Below are 10000 nucleotides of genomic sequence, written 5' to 3'. Positions count from 1 at the left end.
CTCTCTCTCTCTTCCCTCTCTCTCTCTCTTCTCTCTCTCTCTCTCCCTCTATCACTTCCTGCTGTCCTCTTCCTTGGTGATGACCACTGGCAACACAAATCAATGTGAGACACAAACAGAGAAAGAGGGAGGGGGGAGAGAAGATGAGGCGATGATGAGGATAAAAAGGAGGAGAGAGGGAGGGAGGGAGGTGGAGAGAGGTAGAGGGAGAGAGAGAGAAAGGGGGGGAGAGAGGGAGAGATGCGTGGAGAAAGGAGATAATGAGAAAATGGAGGAGTGAAGATAAATAGAGAACATATGAGATTGCACGCTGGGACGTGACAACGGGTGGAGATTGAGGTGGATTGGAGAGAGGGAATAGAGAGAGAGGGAAGAGAGAGAGGGAATAGAGAGAGAGTGTGAGAGAGATAGAGAGTGAGAGAGAGAGAGGGAAGAGAGAGTGAGAGAGAGAGGGAGAAGAGAGAGAGGGAAGAGAGAGTGAGAGAGAGAGAGAAGAGAGAGAGGGAAGAGAAAGAGAGGGAATAGAGAGAGAGTGTGAGAGAGATAGAGTGAGAGAGAGAGAGGGAAGAGAGAGAGAGTGAGAGAGAGAGGGAGAAGAGAGAGAGTGAGAGAGAGAGGGAGAAGAGAGAGAGGGAATAGAGAGAGAGTGTGAGAGAGATAGAGAGTGGGAGAGAGAGAGGGAAGAGAGAGCGAGTGAGAGAGAGAGGGAGAAGAGAGAGAGAGTGAGAGAGAGAGGGAGAAGAGAGAGAGTGAGAGAGAGAGGGAGAAGAGATAGAGGGAAGAGAAAGAGAGGGAATAGAGAGAGAGTGTGAGAGAGATAGAGAGTGGGAGAGAGAGAGGGAAGAGAGAGCGAGTGAGAGAGAGAGAGAGAGAAGAGAGAGAGGGAAGAGAGAGGGAAGAGAGAGAGAGTGTGAGAGAGATAGAGAGTGAGAGAGAGAGAGGGAAGAGAGAGAGAGTGAGAGAGAGAGGGAGAAGAGAGAGAGGGAAGAGAGAGGGTGAGAGAGAAAAAGAGGGAAGAGAGAGGGTGAGAGAGAGAGGGAGAAGAGAGAGAGGGAAGAGAGAGAGAGTGAGAGAGAGGGAGAAGAGAGAGAGGGAAGAGAGAGAGTGAGAGAGAGGGGTGGGGAAGGGCAGGGAATAGGGACAATAACAATGTTGGGTGCAGTGGGGGAGGTGAGCTGCTGTCGGTGTTGTCCCTGCGTGTGTGCGTGTGTGTGTGTGGTGTGTGTGTGTGTGTGAGTGTGTGGAGGAGCATGTGTGTGTGTGTGAGTGTGTGGAGGAGCATGTGTGTGTTTGCCCTGGTTTGGCTGAGTGTGTGTGTGTGTGTGTGTGTGTGTGTGTGTGTGTGTGTGTGTGTGTGTGTGTGTGTGTGTGTGTGTGTGTGTGTGTGTGTGTGTGTTTGCCCTGGTTTGGCTCAGTGTGGGTCTTTGTCCTGCTGCATGTCCATATGGCTGTGCCTTAGCTGGGTTCATCACGTCACTTCACACTCTAGCATGTGTGTCTGAGCGTGTGTGTGTGTGTGTCTGAGCGTGTGTGTGTGTGTGTGTCTGAGCGTGTGTGTGTGTGTGTGTCTGAGCGTGTGTATGTGTTTGTTTACGTTTGTATGTGTGTGTTTACGTGTGTGTGTGTGTATAGATGCTCATGTGACCGTGTGTGTATACGTGTTTGTGTTTGTGCTCATGTGCCTGTGTGTTCATGTGTGTGTGTGTGTGTGTGTATACATGTTTGTGCTCATGTGTGTTTGTGTGTGTGTGTGTGTGTGTATACGTGTTTGTGTGCTCATGTGTGTGTGTGTGTTTGTGTGCTCATGTGTGTGTGTATACGTGTGTGTGTGTGTGTGTGTGTGTGTGAGTGTGTGTGTGTGTAAAGGCATGGAGGGGAGGGCACTGTTATGTTTTTGTGTGAACCACATGACCATACCATGGCAAGATGTCAACATGATTTTTTTCACAGCTTAATGAGCTGTGTAGGGGACTGCTTGGCTTGTATTTGTGACTAGAGACCTAGTGTGTGTGTGTGTGTGTAAATAAGTGTGTGTGTGTGTGTGTGTAAATAAGTGTGTGTGTGTGTGTGTGTGTGTGTGTGTGTGTGTGTTTAAATCACAGCGATTCCATTAGTAGTTAAGAGATGCCGACGCAGCTAAACGGTTTAGACAGCAGCTTGTACCTTTATCTCCGCGAAGAAAGCCGATTTTCATTAACGTTAGCCTAAGCTCGCTACGAAGCAGCTCACAAGACAATAGATTTGCATACGCCTCTGTAAAAACACAAAAACACACTTAAGATAAAACACACCCTGCTTTATTAATGATCTCGTCTACACTCACTCACTCACGCACACACACACACACACACACACACACACACACACACACACACACTGTTTCCATCTCAGTCATTTTCATGTTCTTGGAGTGTTTTGTTTTCTGAAATGTTGGTGCATGGGGTTTTATTGCAGAATTGGATAGATGGATGGTTGGATGATGGATGAGCCGCACGCATGAAAGACAGGGGCAATACATTTTCAAAACAATCCCCAGTTTTAACAAAGAGGAACATTTATAACCACAACACCACAGACGTGCGCGGCCTCTCCTTCACCCACCCCCGAGAGGAAACCTCTCCGCCGTCACTTGATTCATCTTTCGGCTCTTTTTTATTTCCTCTGTTGACTCTGTTGGCCTGTTTCCTTAAGCTTCAATTCCACAGAGTCAGCGATGGCTGAGGTGTGGTCCGCCGCGGCCAATGATGATTCACCAGACCTTTTAGAAAAAACAAAACGTGCCCGGACCATATGTGCTGCGGCCGTCCGCTTATACTTGCACATGCGAGGCGTTCTGGCGTTTTGGACGCGAGCCTGCTAGCCTCGGCAGGTTTGGCCGTGAGAACATGTGCCGTGAGACGTGAGACGTGACGTGAGACGCCCCGACCTGGGCCTGGACGCGGACCAGGAACCGCCGTCTGGACCACAGCTCAAAAGGGCCAGGCTCACATCAGCTGTGCCTGTGATGGTGAAGCGATGCTGGGCTTGCTTCGCTTGTGTGAAGAGTGGCCTCTTGCGCGGGCCTAATCACTCTAATTGATAGTGGCGGCAGCATGGGAGGCCATTACTCTTGCTTCTCTGCAGTGCCGAGGGTCTAAGTGCTGCGAACGGAAGAGAGCAGCTGAGGAACCGGCTCTGGTGGAGGTGGAGTGTGAGGAACCGGCTCTGGTGGAGGTGGAGTGTGAGGAACCGGCTCTGGTGGAGGTGGTTCCAGCTTAAATGCACGAGTGTGAGGAACCACCGCGGATGACTTATTTACTTGACCTCTAACACACACACACGCGCGCACACACACGCGCGCACACACGCGCGCACACACGCGCGCACACACACACACACGCACACACATACACATACAAACACACACACACACACATTCACACACATACATACACACACATGCACTCACACACATACATACACACACACACACACACACACATACACACACACACACATACACATACAAACATACACACACACACACACATTCACACACATACATACACATAAGGAACATAGCAAAGGTGCGACCATTCATTAACCAAAATGATGCCGAGAAGCTAATTCATGCTTTCATATCAAGCCGGCTAGACTACTGTAATTCACTTTTTGCTGGTCTTCCCAAGAAAACAACTGAAAGACTCCAGCTCATTCGAAACTCTGCAGCTAGACTATTAACCAAAACTAAAAGGAGAGAACACATTAGTCCTGTCCTAGCTTCTTTACACTGGCTTCCTGTTACCTTTAGAATTGACTTCAAGGTCCTCCTCCTCACATACAAAGCTCTAAATGGACAAGGACCTAGCTACATTGCTAACTCTTTTACTAACTACACACCAGCTAGAACACTGCGATCATCAGATACAGGTCTATTACAGGTCACCAGAAGCAGTCATAAGAAGATTGGCGATGCAGCCTTTGTCAACTACGCTCCAAAATTATGGAACACATTACCCATTAATATTAGGGAAGCAAACACGCTAGACACTTTCAAAAAGCAGCTTAAAACTCTTTTTACCAAAGCATTTTATTAATATTATTCATTTTCTATTGATACTAACTGTAACTTTCACTATTTTTATTATTTCAGAAGGGTTTTATTACTTTTATTCCTTTTATACCTCTTATCATGATTTTAGTAATTCAAGAAGCCTATCGGAACATCAGGTTCTGATACGATATTAATCATTATTTAACTCCATGTATTGCTCTTGCTGCTTGCTTTTATTGATTTTATGTAAAGCACTTTGAACTGCAATTCTTGTACGAAATGTGCTATATAAATAAAGTCTTACTTACTTACTACTTACATACACACACATGCACTCACACACATACATACACATACACATACACACACTCACACACACACACACACACACACACACACACACACACACACACACACACAAACATACACACACATGCACTCACATACACACACAAGCACACAAACACACATACAAACACACACACACACACACACATACACTTTACCCTACCCTTTACATGCCTTACAGGCAACCCCTGAAACCTCCACTGAAGCAGTCACTGAAACCCTGAATGGTTGAGGTCAATGGTTGAAGGAGAGAGAGGAGAGAGGGCATGGACGACCGATGGTCGTGACCGAGCGTCAAAACGATGTGGCCCAGGAACTAAGCTCAGAGCGCTGGTTACATGTTGGGGGGAGTTATGTCATGCAACTTTAGCCTGTGTCTCCTGTCATTAGAATCCAAGCGTATTAAAGATTCATCGCGGCTCCCATTAACCGACAGGGCTGGATGCTCTCCCCCTTTCTAGAATGTTCCGCTTGGAGGCTCTTTGTTTCCCCTGTCATGCCTCCGTGCAACGGATGTAGCCAGGTTGTGGCGTAAATGGAGTGGAAATCCAACAGCAGCAAGCAATGCTAACGTTAGCTCTGGGCTGGGGTGGTGGGGAGGTGGGGGGAGGTGTGGGGGAGGGGAGGTGTGGGGGAGGGGGAGTGGGGAAGTGTGGGGGAGGGGGAGTGAGGGGTGTTATATATAGATATGGAGGCTCTTTGATCGCAAAGCATGAAAAGCTGTGGCTTGAAAAGCGAACCTTTTTTTTCTGTGAAAGGGCTGTTGTGATCTCTCTGTGAAATGTTTACCTGAAGGTCACACTCAGAAGTGTCAGTGCGCCCACGGGGAGAGAGAGAGAGAGAGAGAGAGAGAGAGAGTGAGAAAGAGAGAGAGAGAGAGAGAGTGAGAAAGAGAGAGAGAGAGAGAGAGAGATCAAGAGGGGTGGCGTGAGAGGGTGACAGTGCGAGAGAGAGAGGTCAGTAAGTAAGATGTAGAGCCCCACTGAGATGAAGGTGTGAGGACGAAGAGGATGAAGGCAGCCATGTTGAGTGAGATAAAGTGCCGCTTCACTCAAACCCACGGCTGGCCACCAGAGACCCCACAGGAGGCAGGCTCAGGCTCTGGCTCGGGCTCTGGCTCTGGCTCTGGCTCTGGATCTGGCTCGGGATCTGCTCCACTGGTCATGGCATACACCAGCCTCCACATGGATCTCATTCAAGCCTTGCTGCCTCTACTGTGGGTCATCATGGCATCATCTGAATTCCAAATCCAAAACAAACAAGGAAACAAACAAACTAACTAACAATAAATGACTTTGGAATTCACTTTGAACTGAAATCTACCCAGTTCACTCTGTGTGTTTCTGTGAGGTTTGCACTGAAAACACTACAGCTTAAATAACGTGTTTGTCGTAACGAGGCGAGTTGAAATGTAACGCTCCCACTACCTTCAAGAACTCACAGCGTCTAGTCTTTCTTCTCACATGAGGTCCAGACAGGCCAGAGGTTAAAGATGAGTGCAGGGAAAACACACACACGGTTATATCCTGTTCCGTGACCATCAGCAGTCTGTGCACGGCCATGCTCTTTTATAAGGCTTCTATGTGCTTTGTAGATATGACTTTGTCTCCAGATCTCTCTCTCTGTGTGTGTGTGTGTGTGTGTGTGTGTGTGTGTGCGCGCATATATGTGTGTGTGTGTGTTTTTACAAGTGAGTGTCTGTGTGTGTGTCTGTGTATGTGTTTTCAAGGTTTTCTTATCAATCCATCAAAGCAGATCAGAGCAGGCCAGTGATAATGAGACTATGATGGATATTAAACGCCGTGAATGTGTTCTGCGTTCGTTCCGTATTCCACCCATCACCGACCCTCGCCACCGCGGTTCCGCCGAGCGGATCCTGTCGCTTTGTTGTTTGTTTGCTATCCCAAATGACTCCGCAGATGCCCATCAAGCAACCTTGCCCGAGCGGAGGGGCATTTATTAACCGCGGAACAACGGTGTAAACACATGCACAGCGTGACAATGCACGGCGGCCGACGGGGGGGCACGGAGGAGACCGTAATGGGAAATGTCACTTTCTTTCAGTAGGCTTCAATGACATGCATCAAGATTTTTCTATAATTGAACTCAGACAATGCATTATAGATCGGAGGATGGGAGTCTGCAGCAATTATCACTCATTCTTGTTCATGGAAATTGGATGCATGTATCATCCCAAATGAACAAGGGCTTTTTATGTACTCTTGTCAGTTAAACTGATGAGTATCCAGTGCTCCTCTACATATGAATATTGATGTCACTAATGCTCTGTGTGTATGTGTGTGTGTGTGTGTGTGTGTGTGTGTGTGTGTGCGTGCGTGATCCGTAGGTGCAAAGGTGCGTCACACTATGGCCTTTCCGCCGACAGAAAACGCCGGTCCCAGGAGGGTGACTGCCTGGACAGCACGTCAGAGCTCACCGTGGCAACGCTGCCGGGCGAGGGAAGCCCCGCCTCTGCTGCTGCTGTGGCCCTCCTATCGGACGAGCCCGGCCTGGTTAACCCCGCCTTTGAGCCCAGCGTGGAGGACAACAGCCAATCAGGAAGTACGACCAGCCTGGCAGCCCGCAGCAACTCCAAGAAGAGTGAGTGTGAGTGAGCGCACACACGTGTGTTTGTGTCTGCGTGTGCGTTTGTGTGTGAGTGTGTGTGAGTGTGAGTGAGCGCACACACGTGTGTTTGTGTCTGCGTGTGCGTTTGTGTGTGAGTGTGTGTGAGTGTGAGTGAGTGTGAGTGAGCGCACTCACGTGTGTTTGTGTCTGTGTGTTGCCGTATTTGGTGCCATTCATTTGATTTATGGAGTACTTAAACTGTATGTGTGTGAGTGTGTGTGTGTGTGTGTGCGTTTGTGTGTGAGTGTGTGTGAGTGTGTGAATCTGTACTTGTGCGTGTCTTAGCTTTAGATGGCCTTTGTTTGATTTATACCGCATTCAGTGTATATTTGGCAATGTCACTCTAAGTGTGTGTGTGTGTATGTGTGTGGTGCAGTGTAAGTTTTAACCGTAATGAAAATCAATGCATGACAGACTGCCAGAAGCCCTTCCTCTCTCTTTCTCTCTCTCTCTTTCTCTCTCTCTCTAGCTCTCTCTATCACCTCTCTCTCCTTCTTTCCTCTTGTCCCCGTAAACCTCGCTGTCCTTTTCGTGGGCAAACATGGATGGTTAATGTAAAGTCATTCTCTGTAACCCAAATCCAATACTCTCCGCGACTGCCGTTAGCCACTCCACCTTCATCTATCAGCAATTTATCCAATCACACTGCAGCAGACCGACTCCCCAAAGAGGGCAGAAGAGGAAAGGGGGGGGGGAGTTGGAGGAAGAAAGGAAAGGAGCAAGTGAAAGAAAGAGATAAAGGAAAGGGAGAAGTGTGCTTTTTTCCCTTCAAGAATTCTGGGTGCATTACCATCCCATCCTTCCCCTCTCTCTCTCTCTCTCTCTCTCTCGCTCTCTCTCTCTCTCTCTCTCTCCCTCTCTCGCTCTCTCTCTCTCTCTCTCTCTCTCTCTCTCTCTTTCTCTCTCTCTCTCTCTCTCTCTCTCTCGCTCTCTGTCTTACCTGTGAACCCTGGAACGACTCATGCGTGTCGCGCTCTTTGACGTCCCCCTGTGCACGAGGGGAGATTGCGCGGTGGGGGACGGTGAATGGCGCTGCACCAGTACTTCAGAGAGAGAGAGGCCACTACGGCTATGCTGGCACAGCTGAACAAGCTGTCAGCCTCCTCCACTCAACATGCTTTAAAAGAGTAATGTGACTGTCAGGAAGACTCATGTCACAGATAGCGAGGAAGAGAGAGGGATGGAGAGAGAGAGAGAGGGGAAGAAACAGGGAAAGAGAGAGAAAGTGAGATAGAGAGAGGGGGGGAGAGAGAGAGAGGGAAAGAGAGATAGGGAGAGAGATAAGATGAGAGAGAGGGTGAAGGAAAGACAAAGGGATAGAGAGCGGGTGATGGAGAGAGAAAGAGACAGAGAGAGAGAGAGAGAGAGAGAGAGAGAGAAGGTATGAGGCAGAGTAAAAAAGCCAGGGATGAAAGCGAGGGATTTAGTCTTTCAACACATTAGCGTGATTCAAAGCAGTCCTGTGCTACGTCTGGGTCAGCCCCTCAGACCCCCCTTGTGTCATCTCCTGCCCCCTGCCTCATCGGAGGAGCCCCGCGCCGTAAACCCTTTATTTAGACATCGCTCTCCTCCGCCGCCCCTCGTCCCTCTTCGCTCTTAATAAGCAGGTATCGATCGGAGAGGCAATCCTAAGTGGCAAGAGACGCCTGCGGAATATTAAGATGCTAGTTAGTCTCTCTTAAGTGCAGATGCAGACACGTGTGACTGCACACCCGAGGAATGAAGAACGTGTTGTTCGTATCAAGCCATTGTTCTGTGGAATGTTGAAGCCATTATCCTGAGAGATGTTTCAATGGCTGATCGGAAGGGGAAAAAAATAAAGTCTTTATGCAAAAACAGATGTGGCGAGGGTCCAAAACAAACATCTGCTGCGTGTGCATGGGGATGGTGAGATGCACTATTCTGATTGGCTGAGCAGAGTTGAAACCATCTGTGTCTGTCCTCACGATTGGTTGCACTCAAGCAGCCCCAGAACATGTCCGGGCATGTTGAAGCAGTGGGCGATTATAAAAAGTGTCTCTCTGTTGCTGCTGCTGTTGATGTTCTCCTTCTCTCTCGGTTCACCATCCCTCTCTCCCTCTCTCCATCTGCAGTCCGTAACTTCGACCGGACGTCGGTGAGGAGTCGCTCGTTCCGGCGGCTCAACCGAGCCTTCAGCGTCCTGCGCAGGACCAAGAGTGGCACGGCCGTGGTCAACGAGAGCTCCGAGGAGCGGGACAACCTCAGGAACTCCAGCGTGCCCCCAGAAGGTTGGCCTGGCTCCGGCTGCGTTTGTTTGTTTGTTTTGGTGCCTGGTTGTGTTCTGTTTGTGTGTGCATGCGTGTGCATGGGTGTGTGTGTGTGTGTGTGTGTGTGTGTGTAATTGATGTGTGAGAGAGAATGAGGGATGTCCTGTAACGCGTCTCTGCAACAGAGGACAGTGGTCTGTGGAGGCCAGCGTGGCGTGTGGTCACAGCAGCATATGTTCCTTTAATTATTGAGTGAGCAGATTGCATAAGGCCCCTGAGACGGATCACCGGGGGTTGGTGGAGGGCGGAGGGTGGAGGAGGCAAAGATGGAGGGAGAGTGCTTGCTCAGACCAGACAGACAGACAGGCAGACAGACAGACAGACAGACAGACAGACAGATCTCTGAGGAGGGGGTAGGAGCAACAGTGACACATGGATTGTTTAAGGATGTGGAGCATGGAGGTTTTTGTGTGGGAGGGCTCAAGAGAGAGAGAGAGAGAGAGAGGGAGAGAGAGAGAGAGAGAGAGAGAGGGAGGGAGGGGAGGGGGAGAGAGAGAGAGAGAGAGAGAGAGAGAGAGAGAGAGGGAGAGAGAGCACCCTTTCACTGCAGAAGGATAGGAGGGAGGGGTGAAAGGATGGACAGACACTGAAATAATTGTGAAGAACAAGAAAATGAATAGTTTTGTAAAAATGACCCTCTAGGCTCCTGCACTGGGGCTTCAGTTCCTGTGGCTCAACTGACAGAGCAAGGTGCTAACCGCTA

At 49.2% G+C, this 10000-nt stretch overlaps 1 protein-coding gene across 5 annotated transcripts in view; it reads left to right on the top strand.

The window, feature by feature from the left end:
* lnx1 (ligand of numb-protein X 1) overlaps window positions 1–10000 on the top strand; it is a 47148-nt gene that overhangs the window by 22098 nt on the left and 15050 nt on the right. For 2 of the 5 annotated variants that reach the window (XM_031574381.2, XM_012821688.3), the window contains exons 2-3: window positions 6729–6982; window positions 9103–9258. In XM_031574381.2, the coding sequence (XP_031430241.2) occupies window positions 6729–6982; window positions 9103–9258 (410 nt within the window). Of the gene's footprint in view, window positions 1–6728; window positions 6989–9102; window positions 9259–10000 lie in introns of all 5 variants that reach the window. The other 3 variants (XM_031574379.2, XM_031574382.2, XM_031574383.2) reach the window with 2 other exon arrangements.

The sequence above is a fragment of the Clupea harengus genome, chromosome 10 (assembly GCF_900700415.2).
Source record: "Clupea harengus chromosome 10, Ch_v2.0.2, whole genome shotgun sequence".
In the NCBI taxonomy this organism is placed as follows: Eukaryota; Metazoa; Chordata; class Actinopteri; order Clupeiformes; family Clupeidae; genus Clupea; species Clupea harengus.
Note: the sequence above shows the minus strand (reverse complement) of the source record. Positions and strands in the feature narration are given on the sequence as shown.